The sequence below is a fragment of the Lacerta agilis genome, chromosome 8 (genome assembly GCF_009819535.1).
Source record: "Lacerta agilis isolate rLacAgi1 chromosome 8, rLacAgi1.pri, whole genome shotgun sequence".
Lineage (NCBI taxonomy): Eukaryota > Metazoa > Chordata > Lepidosauria > Squamata > Lacertidae > Lacerta > Lacerta agilis.
The window spans coordinates 47,593,873-47,617,782 of NC_046319.1; the positions used below are offsets into that span (position 1 = coordinate 47,593,873).

Sequence of the window (23,910 nt, forward strand, 5' to 3'; positions counted from 1 at the left end):
TTCAAAGAACTGTGCTACTTTTATATACTGGGCAGTGGTAGGATACCTCTGGTCCAGGGTCTTAATTTGGTCCATGAGGCAATTTCCCTTAACACCAAACCCACCTGACTCACAAATGATGTTATATATGATGTCAGGGATCCTGCAAAAGAAAAATTGGGAGCTTCATGTGCACTCATGAATGTTGATTTGCAAGTAATTGTTGCTAACTGCACCAATCAAGCATGCCCCCTCCTTTTTTGTATTCTACTTACCTAAGGCAGCTGCCTCACTTTGCTTAATGGTAGGAATGGACCCAAAATGCAGATCTTTCAGAAAATTTTGATGAATGTGAAAGTTGGGCGTATTGCAATTATTATTGCTTTTGAACCATTCGTGTTGAAATAAATGATTCATATTTTTTAGGATGCATTGCTAATCTGTCATGGCTCAGCAAGGATCTGCCCCAGGTGGTTGAGTTTGGGGGACAGAAGGGGTAGGTAGCTTGCTGTTGATCCAAATCAGGCAGAGCCAGGTTCAAGGGTAAAGTTTAAAGGCAGTAAAAGAGGGTCAAAGGGGACAGAGGTAACAGGTGTACAATCCAAACCAATCAGGGACAAGATCTCAGGTTGCAACTGAGAAGAGGGAGCCGGGCCTTGAGATAAGTAGCTCAGTTACTGTGTTTTTGAGTGTCATGGTAAAACAGAACACCAATTAATCAAAAAGAGGCATTCGCCTATCCTTAATTAACACATATATCTAAGATGATGTGCCTCATTTACAGGCAAAGGTCTTCTAAGCCCTAAACTCATAGATGTTGAGAAAGCATACAGCTGCCCCCAAAGCACTTACACAGCTCAGGATGAAGAACCAGAATCCAGATGAGCTCAGGCACTAATGGTTGGGGTCATTAGCATAGCCAGTATTGATGTCCGAGCACCCTTATTCACTGAACTAAAATGGAATTTGCCTTACAGATATACACGTTGAACATTAACCAGCGCTTGTTCTGCAGCATCAGAACAAAACCTTGTACATATCACCGAGAAAGGGACCGGCTCATACATTTACTGCTGCATTGTGAGAAACACGCTGCTGTTCAGTGGTAATAGTAAAAGAGGGGAGCACAACTGTAAAAAGTCCTATTTCTTGTTGCTTTGTGTTCATGACTCAACAGAATATGAACTGGAAGCTGCTTTGCGGGGCACCACAAAGGATTCTCCCAAGCTTTTAAGAGGATGGGTCACCCATGTTACACTCACAGGCACCAATGTGCCTGCTAGTAGTACCTCTTATGGTGCCAGGAAAAGTCCCAGTAAATATCCCCTCAAAAATCCACAATGCAAGAAGGACTGCCTGCTCCTACACGGAATATGCCCCCTGAAGCATGCCCAAATTTCACTGGATGCCAGGACTGGTCACCAACCTTCCTTCTGTTCTGAACAGAGGAAGGGTGCAAACAGCTTCCTTCTGTGTGTGAGCATAGCAGTGGGTGATATAGGTGCTTTCCCCCATTCATGAGGAGAGGAAGAGTGGCTGGGGGGCATTTTATAATCCTATGTCTTTCTGCTCCTTTAAATGTATCCTTACAAAAATCCCGTGAGATGGTGACTGGGCCCAGGGTCACCCAGTGAGCTTCATCAGAACTGGCACTTTAGGCAAGCCTATAGGTTCATAATGGTTTAATTATTTAAAAACAAGTTTGACTTGCAACAAAATGTTGCCATGCAGAGTATTCCTGTCCAGGGTTCCAGTAAGCCAGTAACCCTTTTCTAGGATACTCCATTCTAACTGCCCTCCATTCCCACACACCACAACAGTCAATGAGCCCAGCCCTAACCCTAACCCTTTGGGCCTCCCCAAATAATTTGTGTATTTCTGCAAACTATGCTGCATTCCTATTCCTCCTTGTGTGGATGACTTATGCTACAAAAAGGATTCACTCAGAGAATGACTTCACTATTAGTACATAGGATAAAATAAAGACACATTTCCTATTTTCTACCGATGGTTCCAGAAAGGCGTTGGTTACCATCTAAATACCTTTTCAATAACATTGTGTATCCTTTTGATATCACACACAAAAAACCTCCCCGATGCTGTTGATTAAGTGGGCAAAGGCTTTAGCACCCTCTAGTGGATCTCATAAAGGATGGACACTCAGGTCTTCAACAATTCTCTCAACTGCTGCCTATCATTATAGCAGTAGTTTTCAACTGTGACCTATTAGACATTTCTAAAGAGAAGATTGGTAATTAGGGGTGGGCATGGAGGCACATGCTTGTCATCCCTGACTGATCCACCTGTGCAATTTGTGGCCAGTGGGGTGTACTTGGTGTGTTCTGGGCCAGCGGCCTAAATGGATTTACTCTGCACCCTAGAACATGCTATTAGATTTCATACAATGTCCTGAGGTTCCATAGCAGACATGCAGAGATTTTTGGCAAATGAAGGGAAGGGATCCCCAGAAACTGAATCTATTGAATCAGCCTTGCTGCAAGTCAGGGCATTGGTATACCGCACCCAGCCAGGGTTTCAGACAATGATCATTCCCATCTTTTACTTCCTACAGTTCTCTCAACTGAAGTTGCTGGGGCTTGAAATTGGAACCTTGTGCATGCAAGTTTGTAAAACTTCATTGTAGTCTTCTTTATATACCAACACTTGAAGGAATTTGTCTTGGCTCATGTAAATTACTTAAGATGAAAAGGAATACCGGAAACTATGCAGAAGTTGAGAAGGGATGCCATCATTGTCTGGCCAAAGGAGGAAACTGTGAGGAAACCAGCCAGACCAGCAACAATAGGATAGCAGAACAAGCCTGGTTCCTAGAAAGCAACAAGGGAATCTTTTGCAGCTGCAGCTGTCAATGATTCAGTCCTCACATTAACAAGGGGAAACAATCTGAAGCAGTCTCATGAGCATGATTATATCTGAATATAGCATTATTACTATTCATAACCTGATTCAAGCTTCATTTTTAAAGCTTTACATTTAGCTGGCATATATAGGATTTCGCAAGCAATCTCCCATGCAGGCATGAACCAAAGCCACACCAGTTTACACTTTAGCAACATGGCTGCATGTGTATACACCTTCAGACAATGCCTGGGAGTCAGTAATAGCTGCTGTAACCCAAAAGAAGAGAAGAGAAGCCCATCATAGCTATCTCTTGATATATTTATTAAGACCTGGTCAAAAAAAAAATTGAGGGGGAAGAGGAAGAGGAAGGTTTTTGATTGGAAAGCTGCCACATTAATCCAAGAGCTTAAAATCCATGATAACATTGCCTGTCTTTGGGTTGAAGCTTAGGGTGTATGCAACTGCAGAGGGCTTATCAATGGGAGGTTCTGACCCAGTATCTGAACTGAAGAAAAACACAGCCTGTTTGCAGTGGGGAGTCCATTGACAATAGCCCTGAAGAAACAAGCAGAAGAAAAATAATCATCTCTGATATAAAAAAATACAGTATGCTAATTTGTCAAGACCAACAGTAATCACTTTACTTTAGAATATTAGCATGCTAATTCATAACAGAATGTGTTGTTATTATCAATGAGGTCTGAATTCCATACATTCAGGGAACTGCTGCACCAATCTCCACAAGTTGGTGGTCTCATATGCCTTCAGACTAGGCCCCTAGGACTTCTAACATCTGGTGCATAACTTGGTAATGCAAATTATTTTGCTCTTTGGAAATGGAGAAAACAGCAAACGGCTGAACTGGAATGCCAATTACTTGATTACCTCCAAGATTTCTAAGGCCACAGTCCTATATAAATTTACATTGTATTGCACTCACAAGGTTTCACTTCTGAGTACATATGCTTGGATCGGACTGTAAGAATTACAACATACACACAGAAGCTACACTTTTTTAAAAAAAAAAGGCTGGTGGGGGAACTTCCCCTATGCCCTGGCTTGACAGCAAAATCTTGAGCCTAGTGTGTTAACTAAAAATGGAACATAGCCATCCTAGAATACCTCTGACAGATGTCACACTTCTGGAAGACAAATGAATTATAGCCTCTAGTTTATACATGTTTCCAATGAAGCTTCTAAACTGCATCCAAGCTCATAGTTTCCACTGAAAAACTGCGAATTCAGATTTACAACATTTATAAAAGGTTGGCAATCAGAAGAAGCCTTCTATGTGAAGGTGTCTTCCCTATAGAACCATCTCCACCATCAGCAAAGTAAGGTGCCAGAATTAATGAGATTTAGAGACCACTTCTGCTACCAGGCTTTTGCTGTTGTTTGACTCCAGCATATGGTACCATGGCTTAATTTGACCTGGATTGCTCTGGTTTTTCTGTGTGGATTTTTATTCATTCTTATGGTCTTAAATTGTTTAATGTGCTATACAGCACCTTGGGATGAAATCTGAAAGGCAGTAAAAAAAAATCTAAATAAATAAATTTGCCTAGCATTTCAGAGAAGACAGAAGACTGGTTAAGTCCAAAAATGCCCCAAACCATAAGATAGAAGTGAATCACTCAGATTAACATTCTTCTCCCTCGCCCCCCCCCCCATGAAGCAGAGTGAAGATGAAAGAGAATTAAGCATACCTTTTCATTTGAAACCTGCACAAGCCCCGTGGTAACAGAAATGCTGGGTGTCAGATGATATTCCATCCACAGAACAGCTCCATGGCTCTTCCCAGTCCTAGAAAGAAAGAAAGCCTCAAGTATTGATTTTCTGCTAACTTTGAAGAACACCAGCACACTGACATATGCACAAATTCCTTTTAAAATATGAATAGTATCTTTCCTCCTCGGAAGCAGCCTAGGCCAGAGAGATGAAAGAGCATGAATGCTACACCTATGGGGGCCTGAAACTTCCATCAGCTGGCAGATGGATGTAGTAAGCAAGCGGAATTTCTTGCAGGAACCAAAGCGATGCGTATAGGACAGTAACTGCAGTAAGACATTAAAGACCTGAAGCAGGATCTTTCTGCCCTCTTTCATGCCTATATTAAGTCAAACCATGACATAGCATGAATGAGCCAACATGCAGACTCCTGGAGAGGAGATTGCAGCCACTTTTCACCTCCCCAGTCATTTTGCTGCTGTGCTATGCTGCACTGAAGAAGAAGAAGAAGAAGAAGAAGAAGAAGAAGAAGAAGAAGAAGAAGAAGAAGAAGAAGAGTTTGGATTTGATATCCTGCTTTTCACTACCCAAAGGAGTCTCAAAGTGGCCAACATTCTCCTTTCCCTTCCTCCCCCACAACAAACACTCTGTGAGGTGAGTGGGGCTGAGAGACTTCAAAGAAGTGTGACTAGCCCAAGGTCACCCAGCAGCTGCATGTAGAGGAGCGGAGACGCGAACCCGGTTCCCCCAGATAACGAGTCTACTGCTCTTAACCACTACACCACACTGGCTTAATTTGTGGTTTGGCTAAGTGTGTCACCTGAAGCTGGGCCCATGGTTTAGCTCTTGCAGACAAACTAAAAGCTGTAAATCATAGAGCAAACCTTAGTTACAAGATGGTGGATTGTCTGAAAGCTAAACCACAAGCTTGCAATTTCTTCTCCAGGAGGCTGCACATTTTATCATGCATGCTAAGCCATAGTTTGGCTTAGTATAACTTAGAAACTGGGACCCAGCTTCTTTTGCATTCTGTCTTTCATTTTAGGATTCAAACTTTAATGCAAATATCTACTATTTTGGTCTTAGCTTAAATATCTCATGTGTAACTGATGTGATTGACTTGTTTGCTAGAACAAGCTATATGATACAGTCTGAAAAATCTACATCTGATGTTTAAACAAGAATCATGCTAGAGACAAATATTGATCTTTACTGCACAGGATGTTCCAATATTTTACAGCTGGTACAATGATAACACCATAATTTGGTTCAGTGGTAACACCACACACTGTGTGCTGGTTGAGAAAGAAATGATCAGCCAGGGAACAGATGGTTATATTTGGAGACGAGAAATAAACGTCATTATAAATTGATTCAGTCATATGTTGAAATGTAATTTATACATTATTCATTAAGAGCAGTATGTTATCTCACACATGAAATATATTTTTATTATTAAGCAAATTATAGAATTACAAAAGTTTTATTCAGTAAAATGCATTATTAAATGTAAGTGATATGAATATGCTGTTGCTCTAAAATCTCAAACACTCATCTGATTTCAGCTCCCAATCTTATACAAGTTACCTCCCTTGAAATGATGGGGTCTATTTATTATGTTTGTTTATTGCTTTTGAAGAAAGGATTTTCCAAAATGCTTTAGGTTACATTTCTAGACCCTGAAATTTCCCCTCCTACTTCTTTGTCACCCAGTCATGCCGTCCCAATTTTATGGTTGTTTTTCAGTGCAGCCACCAATTCCCTGGGATTTTTTTCGGGGGGGGGGGGGTTAAGCTGAGTGTCACTGGCATATTGCTAATACTGGCTCAGGCACTAAATTCATGGGGATGTTAAAAAGCATGTGGTTCCAACCAGGAAAGTCAGTGAGGAATGATATCATGATTTGTGGATCCAGGAGAATTAAGAGGGACATATTCCCCTGTATGTCTCCATCAAAGTTCCACCAGGTGACCTGGGCAGTTTCCATCCAAAAACTAGACTGGAACGGATGCTAGTTCTAGTGATATCAAGTGTGTTAATAATGATACTTGACTTTGCATGCACTTAGTGCTTCTACATATGCCTCAGATATCACCTTAGTGCAATCCTTACAATTTCACAAAGTTGGTCAGTATTATATTTGTAGATGTGAGGTCTAGAGAGAACTAAGGCTACGCAGTGAAGTAATGGCAGAGACCACAATTCTTAACTATTCTGCTGCACTTTTAGGAACATAGGAAGTTGTTTTATACTGAGTTAGGACATTTGTCCATTTTCTACACTGACAGTGGTTCTCCAGAGTTTCTCACATGGATATTTCCCAATCCTACCTGGAGGTGCTGGGGATGGAACCTGGGGCATTCTGCATTGAAAAGAAAGAAGACTGAGCTACAGTGGCCACATTCCTGAGCAGAGTTTGCACATTTTCTCTTGGTGATACTCACTTTGTCAGATTTATGATGCCTTCGTTCTTGATAGTGTGTTCTGGCACAGTTTGTTGGAAGTCAAATATCAAAATTTTCAGCGGATTGGATATTGATTTGCAAGGGTATTCCCACAGCGGGTGAGGCTCTGCTTCCCTTGACTCCCTGAAGTCCAAGGAGTTCTATGGAAGAAAACAAAAAGGGAAGCATTGAAGTGCTAGAATATTCAAAGATAAGGTAGTTACAGGTAGGTAGCCGTGTTGGTCTGCCATAGTTAAAATTAAATAAAAAATTCCTTCCAGTAGCACCTTAGAGACCAACTAAGTTTGTTCTTGGTATGAGCTTTCGTGTGCATGTACACTTCTTCAGATACACTGAAACGGAAGTCACCAGACCCTTAAATATGGTGAGGGAGTGGGGAGGGGTATTACTCAGAAGTGTAGTGGGAATGGGTGATCAGCTGATAGGTGTGGTAAACCTGTAGACTGTTAACGACTGCAATTTGGTCTTACAGGGAAAGGCAAGGGGTGAGATGGCTAAAGATAGCTTTGTCATGTATAATGAGATAAGAATCCAATGTCTTTGTTCAGACCAGGTTTCTCCATGGTTTTAAGTTTGGTGATTAGTTGCAATTCAGCCACTTCTCTTTCCAGTTTATTTATGAAAATCCTTTGTATTAAGACAGCTACTTTGATATCTTTTATAGAATGTCCTGGGAGACTGAAGTGTTCTCCTACTGGTTTCTCTGTCTTGTGATTCCTGATAAGGTATTCATTTAAAATATTCAGAGAGCATTGAAGTGCTGAGGCAAGATTAACTTTTAGCAAGTCAAGACAGTAACATTTATTTCACTTCTAAAGTGAAGAAAAGAGACATTTAACTCATTTACAGAACCAGGCGTGCTCTGGTCCATGGGGTCATGAAGAGTCGGACACGACTGAACGACTGAACAACAACAACAAAGAACATACCAAGAGTCAAAACAACCGGATGCCAGGTGAAAACTCAGCAGATTCTGCCATTTGGAGTGTATGTTCTCTAGGACGACATCTGGACTAGGTAAAGTATTATATTTTATGGATGACACTAAATGAATGAGTGTGCAGTGTCAAACCCACAGCTCTCTCTGTCCATGCTACAGCCTGTCCAAAATTCTCAGACTGTGTGTATGGGAATAAGGAGTTTGTTTTTAATTAAACTGATAATTTCTATTCTCTGCAACTACATTCAAGTCTATTTTCCTTTTTACAGCAATCTTTGCTACAGCTTTGCAGCTGCTAGCACAACTCATTAAGTTTGTCATCCCAGACATTTCTAAGCAGTGCTTTCAAATAACTACACATTTTTTGCAATTAAGTTAATTGGTCCTGTGCTTTCGAACAATGAAGGCTGAAGACTTGCAAACATTCATTTTTATCATAAGAAGGATGTGGTATAAAAGTTCTTGTGGGAGTATTCAGTATTTTAAGTAACATCATTGGACCTTTCTTTTTCTGCTAGCTTTTGTCTCCTGTGGGATTGCTACTAGAGCTGTTTTCTATTGTTTGTGGCTGATTTTATTTAATTGGCCCTCTGTTTGTTCTGTTGCTGCATTTTGCAGTCAGCCCATTTTTAACACTAGGCATTTGTACTATTTTAATGGGGTGTGTATATATGCCTTTTAATTACATTGTTAGATGTAAGGTTTGTATTTTAATGATTTGTATTGGGTTTTTAAATGTTGAATATCACCTTGAGTTCTTCTGAGCAGATAGATGACTCATTAATAATAAGTAAATAAACAAAGAAAAGGTCAATCCGGAAAGTTACAGATTTCATCAAACAGCTGCTCAGATTGTGGGAGGAGGAAGGGGGGTGTTATAACAAACTAACCTGAATGGTGGGGGGGATCACCTACTCAGAACTAGGATAAGAAGCTATGGTTGGAATCTAGACATGCTTACAAGAGACACATTATTTATTTATTTATTTATTTATTTGTTTGTTTGTTTGTTTGTTTGTTTGTTAGTTCATCTGAAGATCACAGGGCAGTCTAAAATATAAAAACAAATAGATAGATAGATAGATAGATAGATAGATAGATAGCATAATAACAAAGAAATCTATTAAGGCCCTGCCACAGTTTCAAAGGCCATAGATTTTTTAATTAGCCAAAGGTGAACCTTCTTTGGAGCGCGTTCCAAAAGAGAGGACCTCTCACAGAGGAGGCACACGAAGAAGGGCCTTAGATGATGACTGCAGGGGCCAGGGTCGTTCATATGGGAAGAAGTGGTCCTGATCCATGTGAAGGATTTATTGGTCAAAACTAGCACTTTGAATTGGGCCCAAACACTAATTGGAAGCCAGTGCAGTCAGGCTGCCAAATAAATGGTACGTCAGCCATGATTTGATCCAATACTACATTTCCTAGCTGCAGAAAATGACAATATAACAGAAAATGATGTTTAAAGAAACTAAGCTACATTTTATGAACGAATCAAATCTTGTTATCAGAGGATGACCAACTGGCAGGCAATGAACCAGACACGTCTCATGCTTGTTTCAATTTTTGCAACTTGTTATCCCACTTTAGCTGGGCAGGTGTCATGGGCCAAGCCCAGCTTCTGCTCTTGTCAGTGTGTCTCCCATTGCTAAAGGAGAGGAACAGCCAGAGAGCTCTGCGTTATCAGAGACTTTTGGGGTGTCTCCTCATTCCATGTCTTGAGCAATGTTCAGCAGCACCCTCTCATTTAAAGTGCTGAGAGGGGCTGTGCTGTGACGAGAGGGGTGGTTACACTGCCTAAGCCTTGTCAGTGCGATTGCAATAAAAAGGACGGCACAAGGCATGCCTCTCAGCTGGCCAGATCCCCTCTCAGCCCTTAAATGAGAAAACATGCCAAAGACCAACAAAATGCCGCTGTTTGTTTCATGCCTGCCAGATTCTTTAGCTTGGGGGTGTGCAGAAATGACATTGTGGTTGATGGGGTCTGGCCTCCAAAAATCCAGTCATGAGCCTGAAGACCATTCCTGTACTGTATGTCCCATTTAATGCACAGGTTGGCTAGAACCACAATTACAAGCAATTTACCTACAACCACATCTCTAATTCAGCTGGCATTTATCCAACACACAGGGAGGGTAGTCTAACCTTTATCATCTCATCCATAATGTGCACATCAAACCCCTCACAGGTACCACACAGGCTGCGGATTCTCCACAAGTCCTAGGGGGAAAGAAAAGGGGAGGGGACACAATGTTATTGTTCAGTGTGTTAAAATTAAATTAAATTAAAACATGAGAAATTGGATCAAAACAGTACATTTCATCGCTCCCAGGAATGTGACAGCTATATTTTGAGAATTAAATTGTTTCAAAGAAAGAGAATGTCAAACACACTTATCCATGATATATTAAAACCACCCCAAAAATAAACTCTAATATATCAAGATAAAAACCACTCAAGGACTAAAGAAAAATGCTGCAAACTAATAAAAACCAGATAATTAATTGTACTTTGAGGAACCTGTATCATTAGGAACTAATCATTTCCCCCTCCTCTCTTTTTTCTTGCGTGTCATGTCTTTTTAGAGTGTAGGTTCAAGGAACTATCTTACTACTGATTTTGTAGCTGCAATCTGGAAGCCTTTTTGGCTAAATGATGAAGTGCAAGTTTTTTTAAAATAAACAAAACACAGTATTGTAACTAAACACACCCACACTGCCTTGGGGGCAAAACAGAAACCAGACATAGCTCCGTTACCTTGAACTCCACAATCATCACGTGAAGTGAAGCAGACTGAGGCAGGACAGTCACATCGCTTGTCAGGTGGCTTGCCAGGGCTGTCCGGGCGTACCAGAAATATAAATTGTGCCATGGCAACAAGCTCGTAGAGAAGAAGGGTTCACCAATTAAAAGTGACACCTTGGGGTAGGGGAAAACATACATGAGGCTCTGGTGGGCAACATGGTGACAGACTACACTTCATACCATTTGGCAGGCCTTCCAAGTCTGTCATTCTGCATAGGTGGGATTGGCTGCCAGTTGAGTACATGCAATGTAGAATGGTAGCTTCAGTTGCCTGGACTCTGTGAGTCAATTCCAGTGAACTGGCAAATTAGGGGCCTGGGTTTGCCACTGCCAGCCAGCTCTAAGGTGATGGTAAAGATTTAACTAAACTCAACCCAGGATACCATGACATATTGCCTATGTCAGTGTTTTTCAACCACTGTTCCGCGGCACACTAGTGTGCCGCGAGATGTTGCCTGGTGTGCCGTGGGAAAAATTGAAAAATTCAAGAGAATTACTTTATATATAGTCAATATAGGCACAGAGTTAATTTTTTTAACATTTTCTAATGGTGGTGTGCCTCGTGATTTTTTTCATGAAACAAGTGTGCCTTTGCCCAAAAAAGGTTGAAAAACACTGGCCTATGTGATGCATCTGTAAATGGTATGGCCTGTAACAGCTGCAATTTCACAGCATTTTGGAGCTTGAGTGAACATAGAAAGCCCTTAACACATTTTTGTAGTACTGTAGTAGTATTTTTATTTGTTTAGCTATAAAAGCTGTAACAAACACAAAAACTAAACTGCCTGTCGATTTGGAAGAGGTAATTGTATCTTCTCAGTCTTGCCCAACATACCGGTACTGAGTGGGCTCAGAGATCAAACCATGGTGTAGAGTCACAAAGCTCCTGAATACTTGTTCAAGAAATGTCAAACCAAGGTTTACGTTTATGTGTGAACTACTTCACCACTCTAAAGACCAGTAGTGGAGCTGCTACTTAACTTTTATATATTGCATACAACTTCAGTGGTCAACTAATGAGGGAGTGAAATACCTCTTGACATGCTTATCCTATCAAAGCGTAAAATGTTTTGGTCATACAGACATTCAGTTATCCTACCTTTTTATCTTCAAGATCTGAAGAGATCAACAATTCAGGATGTTTCTCTATTATTTTAATTTTATCTTCTAGATGATTGGCCTTAAAAATCTTTTTTATGAAAAAGAAAAGAAGAAAGGTCTTAGTGTTTTGTTTCTTACTGTTTTCCAAGAATGAAACCTTGGAAAAACATTCTGAAATGTAAAATGACTTATTTTGTGTAACTAAAATGCTCTACTTTCATAGTGGGCAGGCACTTCTGCCATTACAAAAGAAAACAAAATAAACAGGAGTAATAAACATAAGACAGCTGTTGCATGCAGATGTGACTCCAATATTCATTACTTACTTTCTGCATGAGTGAATGAGAAACTGCAGAGCTCTCCAGTGTAAACACCTAGAAGAAGAACAGAATACACTGGCTTAATCAGACCTGCAATTTTGGGTGGAAATTTGGGAAGGAATACCTGTCCTATGAGCAATGAAAGGACCACACTGGTGATTCACTGGAGAAACTCCTATCCTTGAATGACGCTCTCCCTTCCATTCTGATTGATGTAACACCCCTTGGTTATGTGTGGTCTGTTGCCCTGCTCCACTTTACAAGCAGCCAATAAACACTCAAGAGCAAGACTTAGAAAGAACATCAAGAATGTCCTGTATAGCAATTAACTGGTCAAATAAGCAGCAATCTACTTAAGTAATATCGATAAAATAATAACATAGCAAAATTGACTTGTGAGGTGGTGTGTTGTTCGACAAGAGTTTGAGTGTTTGGGGGGGAGGCTCATTTAATTTCACTGTACACAGGTTGTACAATGACAATAAAGGTATTATTATTATTATTATTATTATTATTTACATAAATATATAAACATGCACAAATATGGCATGGCCCATTCCATTACATAACTTAGCAGGACCTAGGGAATTAAGAATTCTACTTCAGCCACACAACTGGATAACTGTTATCATGAGTAACATACTCTGCAAAACTAAATGTACATTTACAAGCTAAATTTTGCCAGTAATGGATGCAACACAGAGAAGGATGTTCCAAGAGAAACAAAACTAACAAGGGATGGGCATGGGCAAATGCAAATATTTGTACTTTGTTTCAGGAGGAGATGAGGACTAAAGGGTGCCAAAGCATCTAAAAAAAAAAGGTGGGGGGTTGGAGGTTAGAAGAGAGGTATTGAAATAAAGAGCACTAGTTACTCCCACTAGTTCTGGGAGTAAGAAGAAGCCACAAAGGAGACTGGGTGGAGCAATTTCAGTGCTCAGAAGAGTTGTGGAAGACCAAATAAATATATGCCACAGACGGCTCTCAAAGAAAGCACTGAAGATAAATAGATATAACATAACATTAAAATTAAAAAAATTGTATAAAGGAAAAGAAGAGCCAGCACATATTAAAAATAGCAAACATTTCAATGACTGGGGGTGGGGTTGTACCTCTTTTGCTCCAAGATGGTGAGCCAGCACAGGAAGGAGGCTGCCATCACTGATGCTGAGGCAAACACTGTTTGGCTTCAGAACCTTCGGAGTGAAAAGACAAGCTGTCAGCAGTTTCCTCCTTTCCAGATGCAAAAGGTCACTGATTAAGGACTGACACATTCGCTTGTTTGAAATTACTGAGCATTGTTGCATCCCAAAGGCTGTCTAAAATCTCCATGTTTCAAGGAGAATTCATGACATTTTGAGGCAAAGGATGCATGTTTTACATTAGAAAGGTAAACATTTGTGAGAGGAATCCACAAAACATTGTCACTATACATATTTATGGACTCAATTTTTAAAACCACATTCTTTTTCATTTTACACCAAGACATGATCCAGTGAGCCAAGTCAGGTCATGAAGGAAAGTGAAAAACAAAGCAGTTTTTGAAAAAGTACATAAGAAGAAGAGCCTATTGGATTAGGTCAGTGGCCCGTCTAGTCCAGCATTCTGTTCTTACAGTGGCCAATGAGATGCCTGTGGGAAACCCTCACACAAGACCTGAATGTCACAGCATTGGCCCCTCCTGTGGTTTCCAGGAACTGATACTTGAGCAACTGTGGTTTGCAATAACTGGTAAAAGTAGCCAACAGAAACACATGCCTTCAATGTCCATTCAAAGAAACTGGGCAGAATCTGGGCAGATCCCACCATCATATTCTAACACAAAGATAGCCAACATGGTTCCCTCCACATGTTTTGGACTACAACTCCCATCATCCCTGACCATTGGGCATGCTGACTGGAGGACACTACTTTCACTACCCTTGCCCTAATAGTTAGGAAGGATTAGATCATTGTTTTGTAAGGTTTTTACATCCAGTGCTGACAAAATGCTGGTTCTGTGGAATCCATGCCTGGCAAATTATGACCCAGCTTCACAGTCACATTCTCCTCTCTATGCCCTCCACCCATGGTAGTCCATAATACAATTCAGGAAAGGTGCCTTTCAAATTGTCACAGAGATTTATTATGGCATTCACTGGTGTGAGATAAAACCCACTTTGCCAGACATACATACATAAATTCGCTATAATTAAGGCTAAGCAATGGAGCTGTGGAATTTTATCAATGGATCACCATATTTCAGTCATTAGGTGCTGATGAAAAGATAGTACAAAAGACTTAGAAAGAAGATTTACTTCAAGTGCAGAGGACAGGGCAAGCAGATGGAACCGAAGGACAAACTTAGCTGATAGGCTCGCTGATCAAATGTGCTGTTCAACACTATACTTGCTCTAACTGGAAAACTCAACCTCTAACGTAGGCTTGTATAGTTAAAGCTATCTTTTTACAAGCTTGTATCATTAAACAAAAACAAAAAATGTTCCCAAATGTCACTTTAAAAATCAAATAATTATATATATATTTTAAAAAAACAACCTGCTCCTTGGTTCCTTGTAGATTTTTATTTTCTCTGTATTGCTTAGAGATTTTAGCAACTCTCATAGCATCTCAAGATAGGCAAGGTCTTAACAGGCATATCTTTAGACTCTACAACAGACACTACAAGAGATTTAAATTCTTAAGTCACAGGTAGGCAACTTGCGGCCCCAAACATCTCCTGCAGTTGCCCCATTACTCTGTCCCATCAGAGTTCCTACCTTCCTGTTCATTTTGTTGTTGCTCATCCTGGCATTTCTATGTAGTTACAGAACAAATGGAAGAGGTAGTATTTTATTTAATAAAAACTATCTGTTTATGTTTTTTGTACATTTACCAGGTTGTATGGTTTCCCCCGGCTATTTAAAAACAAATTGGTGGACTTCTGCTTTGTGTTCATGTGTACTGCACACTAAAGTCAGAAAGAAATTACTTTCACTTGCTTTCCAGAATGATAGCTGTATTGGTCCATTGCATTAAAAACCATACAGAATTCCCTGCGACTGGAGGTACATCAAGTATCAACAGTGAATAAGCAAAACCGTATGCTGGCTTTGTGACCCACCATCTCTTCTAATAAGCTAAAAAAAGAAGCAGGCATGTACACAGCACTTCACCCAAATTCAGTGAAGTGATACCTAATGTGCAGAGATTGAGGCAAGAAGATACCATATTGGATTTGGGAAATCTTACTCACTTTCTGCAGAGCCTGTAAATACTGCGCTGTTCGATTCTGATCGTTGAGTTCTCCAAACCGTGGCCTATTCCACAGCAGGTGGGCCTGACACCTACACACAGGACTTTCAACTTGGATAGCAGTTGTGGCGTCTTCATTTCTAAAAACATTTGGATGAATGAAACCAACTCATTTCTGTTTGGCCCAAATAATGTATTACATTACAAATGGTTTATACCACCTATGGCCATTCATGGACCGGGAGAGTAACCCTCCCCAACTTACATTCACTGATAAAACAAACCAGCCCAGCCTGACAGTCTTTGTTCAATCATGAGTATCCCTTTCTGCCTCATATCTTTAGTTACCTGCCTTTTTGTAGCTTATACCACACAGAGTAGTCATCATGAAAGGCAGTCAGGCACACACTCTGGCCCTGGAGAACAAGTTCTTCGTTTGGAAGGAAATAGACACACTGCATCCAATGATCTCTCCACTGGAAAGGTTTAAACAAGATGGAAAAGGGGCAGACAATTAGTAATTCAAAATAAATATGGATTGTGTGGGATAAAAAAAACCAAACACTAAATGGAAATGGGATAGTGCAGGTACTCTGTTTTCTCAGCCCTACCTGAAAATGCTAAGAGATTAAACATGGAACCTCCTGCATGCAAAGCAATTGAGCTACAGCTGTGGATGTTTATGCATTCAAAAGAAAGAAACACATCAAACACTGGCAGAATCCCTGTCTGACAACCAATTGACATATAGTTCCAAGGATGTGACACAAAGGTATACAGGATAAAGTAAAGGAGTGCAATAAAGAACACAATTTGGAAAAGCTCCAATGCTTGTTCATACCTAAACAACCCCACTCGAGGTTACCCCTCATACAGCTTTAATGCTGGGAACTGCCTGTTTTACAATGTAATCACGAGGAAACATTCACAGCAACATAATCTCTTATTGTTTAAAGGATTCATGGAGATTTAACATCACCCTTCTGCCTTTCTTTAATGTTCTGCTGTCACCTTTCGCATTCATTTCTATAACCACAATGTCCAAAAACATACATTTTCTTTAGTAAAATTAGGAATTGCAGAAAGCATATCAGATATTGCTACCCTGATGCATTCTATGCTACAAAAGTCAAAAGAAGATGAGATGGCAAATCCAATGGAATCCTAATCTTACTTAAAGTCACTGTGATGGCCTGGGAGTCAGACTCTGATGCTGAACCTGAGGGATCCCAGCCTGCACGGGATTCCCCGCCTCCAGAACCAGCTGAGCCGGGGCCAGGGCCAGGGCTTGAGCCTGAAGGATCCCCACCTGTGCTGGATCCCCAGGTGCAGGCATCAGCAGAGTCTGCTCTGGCTCCTGATGGGAGGGAGGACCCATTGCCTGCAGGTGCTCCACTCCCAGCCTCTTCAGAGGAAGCTGAGGCATCCCCTGGGTCCAGTAACCCACCATCCTCTCCTGAGCTACAGAGGCTCAGGGCAGAGAGGCGAAGGGAGTTAAGTGTCTGCAGGAGGAGTGCTCGCCTCCAGGCCCGGAGGAGAGGCGAGTCTCCGGAGGATCGGGACCGCCCTAAGCATAGGGCCAGATAAAAGCCAGCCAGACCCAGCCCAAGTTGCGTGAGCAACTTTGTTGCAAGCGTGTGCTCAGCCTGCAACCTCGTGCCTTGGACTTTGACCTGCTCCCTGCCTTGCTCCCTGCCGGACTGACTTCCTTTGGACCCCTTGACCCAGGACTGGACTTGGACCTCGTTTTACGGACATACCCCTGGGGCCAGCACAGTTTGCTCACGCCACACCCGCACTCCCCCTTTGCTGGGGTGCGTTCGGGAGGAACTAGTAGCCATGGCTGACCAGGCGGCTGCGCTGGTGGCATTGGCGCAGGAGAACCAGGCCTTGACCCACACCGTGCAGCAGCTAAGCAATGTGGTTACGGCGCTTCAGCAGCGTTTGGATGCCTTACCGGCTCCTGGGGCTGCCGCCCCAGCTCCTGGCAAGTACCCAGTGGCCCTGCCAGAGAAATTTGATGGGTCCCCAGCCAGCTTTCCCATGTTTCTCGCCCAGGCCAAGCTGTATATTCAGGGGCGAGCTCGGGATTTCCCTGACGGCCGCACCAAGGTGCACTTCCTGATCAGCTTGCTGAAGGACCAGGCGGCCAAGTGGGCGTTGCCGCTGCTCCGGCAAGACTCCCCCTTGCTGACAGACTATACGGGGTTTTGCAATCATCTGGAAACCACGTTCGCCAACCCTCAGAAGGGGAGTCAAGCCAATCGGGCAATTCGGCGGTTGAAACAGGGCAAGTCCACAGTGGCCACCTACGCCACGGAATTTCGGCTGCTGGCGCAGGACTTGACCTGGAACGACTCTGCCCTGCGGGACCAGTATCTCGAGGGACTTTCAGACGAGATACTGGATCAGCTGGCCACGTTGGATCGCCCTGCCACACTGGATGCCCTCATCCAACGGAGTCTGCAGATAGACGATCGGTTGGAGGACCGTCGCCAGGCCCGGGGCCGCCGGCACTCCGGGCTCCCGGCGCCGGTGCTTCCCTGCAGTTCCGTGGCCAAAGCTGAGTCATTGGAGGAGCCGATGCAGCTCGGGGCAGCGCGGCCTCGCCTCTCCCCCTCGGAAAAGACTCGGCGTCGGGAGGGGAACCTGTGTCTCTACTGCGGTGGGAGTGGACACTACGCCCGAACCTGCCCTGAGAAACACCAGCCGCAGGGAAAACGGCCAACCCCAGTAGCCGATGGCCCAGGCTACCTGGGGTCCCAAGCATCGCATGATGGGCCCTCACCAGTGGAATTGCAACACCTCATGATACCGGTGTGTCTATACCCCCCCGGTGGGCCCTGGATTCTCACCCACGCTCTGGTGGATTCGGGGGCAACCCGCTCCTATATGGACTCTGCCTTCGCCACTCAGCATCAGGTGCCGCTTCAGAACAAGCCGGAACCAGTACAGGTGGAGGCAATTGACGGACGGCTCCTACGCTCGGGCGCTGTTACTCGGGAGACCCAGCCCTTGGTCCTGTGCTACCAGCAGCACCGGGAGGTGCGAACCCTGGACATTGCCACCATGCCCCGGTTTCCCCTGGTGCTTGGGATGGACTGGCTGGAGTCGCACAATGTTCAGATCGACTGGGTCAATCGGACTGTACGTTTCCCAGACCCGGGTTCCCATGCTCAGTCCGAGTTAGTAGCAGCTGCCCCCATGGGTCAGGCTGTGTCAACGCTCCCTGCCGTGTACCAGGACTATTTAGACGTGTTCGAGGAACAGGGGGCAGACAAACTGCCGCCTCATCGGTCCTTCGACTGCGGCATAGACCTACAGCCTGGGGCGCCCCTGCCTGTGAGCCGCTTATATTCTCTTTCGGAGCCAGAGCGTGAAGCCTTGCAGGACTTCCTTCGCAAGAACCTGGAACGCAGGTTCATTAGACCCTCTACCTCACCCACTGCCGCTCCTGTACTCTTCGTTAAGAAGAAGTGTGGGGAGCTTCGCCTCTGCCATGACTACCGGGCCCTGAATAAGATCACCATCCCAGACCGGTACCCCTTGCCCCTTATTGCAGAATTGCTGGAGCGGGTGCAGGGGGCGCAGATGTTCACCAAACTGGACCTCCGAGGGGCCTACAACTTGATTCGGATCCGTGCCGGGGACGAGTGGAAGACTGCATTCGGGACCCGGTATGGGCAGTTTGAATACCTGGTTATGCCGTTCGGATTATGCAACGCGCCCGCCGTGTTTCAACGGTACACCACCACGTATTGCTAGACAAATACGTGGTGGTGTACCTAGATGATATTCTGATTTATTCCCGTGACCCAGCCCGTCACGAGAGTCATGTTCGGTCCGTGTTGCAGCGCTTGCGGGAGCACCGCCTGTACGCCAAGCTCAGCAAGTGCGAGTTCCACCAGCGGTCAGTAGACTTCCTTGGACACCGACTCTCCCCTGACGGGGTGCAGATGGACCCTGGGAAGGTGGCTGCGGTTCGAGAGTGGGCAGCGCCCCGGAACCGCAAGGACTTACAGCGGTTCCTAGGGTTCGCCAACTATTACCGGACCTTCATTGCAGATTATGCTCATCGCACCACCCCATTAACCCGACTGCTGCGCCCCAAGACGCCCTTCTCCTGGGATGAGGAGGCTGAAGTGGCATTTCAGGGGTTGAAAGCCTGTTTCCAGAGGGCGCCGATTTTACAGCATCCTGATCCCTCTCGTCCCTTCGTGGTGGAGACTGATGCCTCCAGTACGGCTCTCGGTGCCATCCTGTCTCAGCAACACGGACCCGATGCGCCACTGTTACCCTGCGCTTACTACTCCCGGCAGCTCCTTCCGGCGGAGCGTAACTATACCGTGTGGGAGCGGGAACTACTGGCCATCAAGGTGGCCTTTGAGGTCTGGCGCCATCATCTTGAGGGGGCACGACACCCGGTGGAAGTGAGAACGGACCACCGGAATCTGGAGTACCTCCAGACCACCCGCAAGTTGAACCAAAGGCAGATCCGGTGGGCGCTGTTTTTCTCCCGGTTCCAGTTCCGGATCCGCTACATCCCTAGCTCCCAAAACCGGAAAGCGGATGCCCTGTCCCGGAAACCTGAGGACGTCGCAGACACTGTACAGCAGGCAGTGCCGGCGACTATCTTACCACCAGCCGCATTCCTGGCCACTCAGGAGGCCAAGCCGCTGCAGGCTCGGGTGCGAGAACAGCAACGGGTCGACGCTTGGGCACAGGAACGGCTCCGGGAACTGTCTGACGGGTCATGCCCTCGATATCCGGGGCTGGCCCTGCACCAGGGCCTACTGCTGCACCAGGGTCGTCTATACATCCCACCAGGACCATTGCGGGCTGAGGTTCTCCAGATGTCCCACGATGCCCCAGCAGCAGGGCACTTTGGGCGGTACCGGACCACCCATCTGGTAAGCCGGGAGTTCTGGTGGCCCCGCCTGAAGGCTGATGTGGCACGCTATGTTGCTGGTTGCGATGTCTGCCGGCGGGCCAAGGGTCCTACCGGGCGACCCCCCGGTCTGCTCCAGCCATTACCAGTCCCACCGCGTCCCTGGCACACGGTCTCGCTGGACTTTGTGGTGGACTTGCCCCCATCTCGTCACTGTACCTGCCTCCTGGTTTTCACGGACCATTTCACTAAGATGGTGCACTGTGCCCCCTGCCCGTCCATACCCACAGCTAAGGAAACGGCTCAACTGTACTTGCAGCACATCTTCCGCCTGCATGGCCTGCCCGAGCGTGTGGTTTCTGACCGCGGCGTCCAGTTCACATCCCACTTCTGGCGAGCCCTGCACCAGACCCTTGGGACGGAGGTCTGTCTATCTTCGGCCCACCACCCGCAGACCGATGGCCAGACGGAACGGGCAAATGCAGTGCTGGAGCAGTATCTCCGGTGTTACTGCAGCTTTCAGCAGGATGACTGGGTCGATCACTTGCCATTGGCGGAGTTCGCCTACAACAATGCAGTGAACGCCTCCACCCAGCAAACCCCGTTCCAGGCCTCCTACGGCTACCATCCTCGTTTGTTCCCAGACGTGCTGCCAGCTTCCGCGGTCCCCGCAGTGACAGACTGGCTTCAGGAGCTTCAGTCCCAGCAACAATTATTGATGGAGCAACTGCACCAGGCCAAGGACGCATACAAGGCCCAGGCTGACCGACATCGTCAGGAGGGGCCAGAACTCCATGTTGGTGATCGGGTGTGGCTCTCTACCCGTCACCTGCATCCTTCTCGGCCCTCACGAAAGCTGGATGCACGGTTTGCCGGCCCATTCACCATCACTGCGCAGGTGTCGCCGGTGGCGTTTCGCCTCCAGTTACCTCCATCGCTCAAGGTTCACCCGGTATTCCACCGGTCCCTACTTAGTCCAGTCGCCCCGCCCGACGAGTTCCACCCAGACAACCCACGACCGCAGCCAGTTTTGGTTGAGGGGGAGCCTGAGTACGAGGTGGAGCGCATTCTCGACTCACGACACCGCAGGGGGAAGCTCCAATACCTCATCGACTGGAAAGGGTATGGGCCTGAGGATCGTTCATGGGAACCAGCGGAAAACGTCCACGCGCCTGCCTGCCTCCGTGATTTCCATGCAGCTTACCCCAGCAAGCCTGGTCCGGCCCCTCGGTTGAGGGGGAGGCCTGGGAGGGGGGATGGTGTGATGGCCTGGGAGTCAGACTCTGATGCTGAACCTGAGGGATCCCAGCCTGCACGGGATTCCCCGCCTCCAGAACCAGCTGAGCCGGGGCCAGGGCCAGGGCTTGAGCCTGAAGGATCCCCACCTGTGCTGGATCCCCAGGTGCAGGCATCAGCAGAGTCTGCTCTGGCTCCTGATGGGAGGGAGGACCCATTGCCTGCAGGTGCTCCACTCCCAGCCTCTTCAGAGGAAGCTGAGGCATCCCCTGGGTCCAGTAACCCACCATCCTCTCCTGAGCTACAGAGGCTCAGGGCAGAGAGGCGAAGGGAGTTAAGTGTCTGCAGGAGGAGTGCTCGCCTCCAGGCCCGGAGGAGAGGCGAGTCTCCGGAGGATCGGGACCGCCCTAAGCATAGGGCCAGATAAAAGCCAGCCAGACCCAGCCCAAGTTGCGTGAGCAACTTTGTTGCAAGCGTGTGCTCAGCCTGCAACCTCGTGCCTTGGACTTTGACCTGCTCCCTGCCTTGCTCCCTGCCGGACTGACTTCCTTTGGACCCCTTGACCCAGGACTGGACTTGGACCTCGTTTTACGGACATACCCCTGGGGCCAGCACAGTCACTAACCTGCTGCAATCATAGACCATTGTTTATTTTTGTACTACTCCATCCATGGCAGTAAGTAGCTAGAAAACTGCAAGAGGCCTTTTTCCTAGACATTATCATCAAGAATTGGACAAATTTAGGTGGACTAGTTTACTTCTGAAAGTTTAGCACAAATCTTTAGAATCTTTATTAGCATTCTCTAAAGGCTGAGCAATATTGAACTATGGTCCAACTAAGATGCAACAAACAGCATGCACAAAAAATTCCAAAAGCATAACCATGCAGACGTTCATGCAGCTGGTGCCTTGGGTAAGTTAGGTCACTGGCCTCTAAACATGCTATGTCAGCATACAACAACACAACATCCACTCATGCCTATCATACTAACAATGCCTGCAAAGGGGGTGGTGACCCAAGTCAAATGAGATGCCTGTATGGAATTTTACACAGACTTGGTGTTGTTCCCCTCCCTTGGTGAATGTCCAAATTCAAATTAGGCCAAAAAGTGAAAATGACACATTTTACAGAGCTGGACAAATTAATATCTGTCCACATATATGGTTTTAGTTTAATCTGCCAGCATTAAAATGTTAGGAAGGCAACAGAATTTACAAGAGGTTCAGTACATTACCGGGATATCTTCATAGGTGGATTGCACCCAATATGGGGCCATTGTACATTTTATTGACCCAGCGGGGTCCATGTCAATATCCCACCAGGACAGGACCACTTGGGCTTTGCCCGACTTTATGGGCTCCAGATGTACTGTGTAGTAGGCAGAGGCTCGGCTTACTGGCTTACTGAAATCTACACTGTGGAAAATAATGAATTGCAATCAGTTCATTTTAAATAGTGTCTTAATTTCTTGCAGATTGTTAGGCAGAAATAAACATTGTGACTCTAAACACAAACATACACAGAGAGCAGAATTGACAAACACGATGATGGAACTGAACAGAGCTCTTCTAAAAATTGTAGAAATTGAAACTGCATCTGACAGTTTTGACCAAGAGCAGCAGCAGTCAGTCATCAATGAAACATCACAATGCATTAAAGTGCTCAGCAACTTCTCACCAACAACTTCATATACCATCAACCATTTGATCTTAGGAGTTTACTACTTCCCTCTTAAATGCATTTATAATATATATGATACACAGCTGTGTCTGTGTAAGGACAAACACTTAAACAAACAAACCATCAAACAAACAAGCTACCAGTTTCCTTCAGGAACAATTCAGAGTGCAAGTTTTAACATATAAAGCTCTAAATAAGGGGTGGGGAACATACAGTCCTCAAGATGTTGTTGGAGCTCTAATAATAATAATATAATAATATTTATTATTTGTACCCCGCCCATCTGGCTGGATTTCCCCAGCCACTCTGGGCGGCTTCCAACAGAAACCAAATACAACAATATCAAACATTAAAAACTTCCCTAAAAAGGGCTGCCTTCAGGTTTTTTCTGAATGTCAGGTAGTTGTTTATTTCCCTGACCTGTGATGGGAGGGCGTTCCACAGGGCGGGCGCCACTACCGAGAAGGCCCTCTGCCTGGTTCCCTGTAGTTTTGCTTCTCGCAGTGAGGGAACAGACAGAAGGCCCTCGGCGCTGGATCTCAGTGTCCGGGCTGAATGATGGGGGTGGAGACGCTCCTTCAGGTATACAGGACCGAGGCCGTTTAGGGCTTTAAAGGTCAGCACCAACACTTTGAATTGTGCTCGGAAACGTACTGGGAGCCAATGCAGAT

General features: G+C 45.2%; 1 protein-coding gene across 1 annotated transcript in view; it reads right to left on the minus strand.

Moving 5' to 3' along the window:
• Positions 1-3,172: 3,172 nt before the first annotated feature.
• Positions 3,173-23,910, minus strand: part of PRMT7 (protein arginine methyltransferase 7) — a 33,295-nt gene continuing 12,557 nt past the window's right edge. Inside the window, exons 8-18 of the mRNA XM_033157225.1 lie at positions 22,794-22,974; positions 15,783-15,910; positions 15,436-15,574; positions 13,313-13,396; positions 12,207-12,254; positions 11,879-11,968; positions 10,732-10,893; positions 10,120-10,194; positions 7,014-7,174; positions 4,548-4,644; positions 3,173-3,396 (exon numbers count right to left, since the gene is read on the minus strand). Of these exons, the coding sequence (XP_033013116.1) occupies positions 3,235-3,396; positions 4,548-4,644; positions 7,014-7,174; positions 10,120-10,194; positions 10,732-10,893; positions 11,879-11,968; positions 12,207-12,254; positions 13,313-13,396; positions 15,436-15,574; positions 15,783-15,910; positions 22,794-22,974 (1,327 nt within the window). The 3' untranslated portion in view covers positions 3,173-3,234. The remainder of the gene's footprint in view (positions 3,397-4,547; positions 4,645-7,013; positions 7,175-10,119; positions 10,195-10,731; positions 10,894-11,878; positions 11,969-12,206; positions 12,255-13,312; positions 13,397-15,435; positions 15,575-15,782; positions 15,911-22,793; positions 22,975-23,910) is intronic.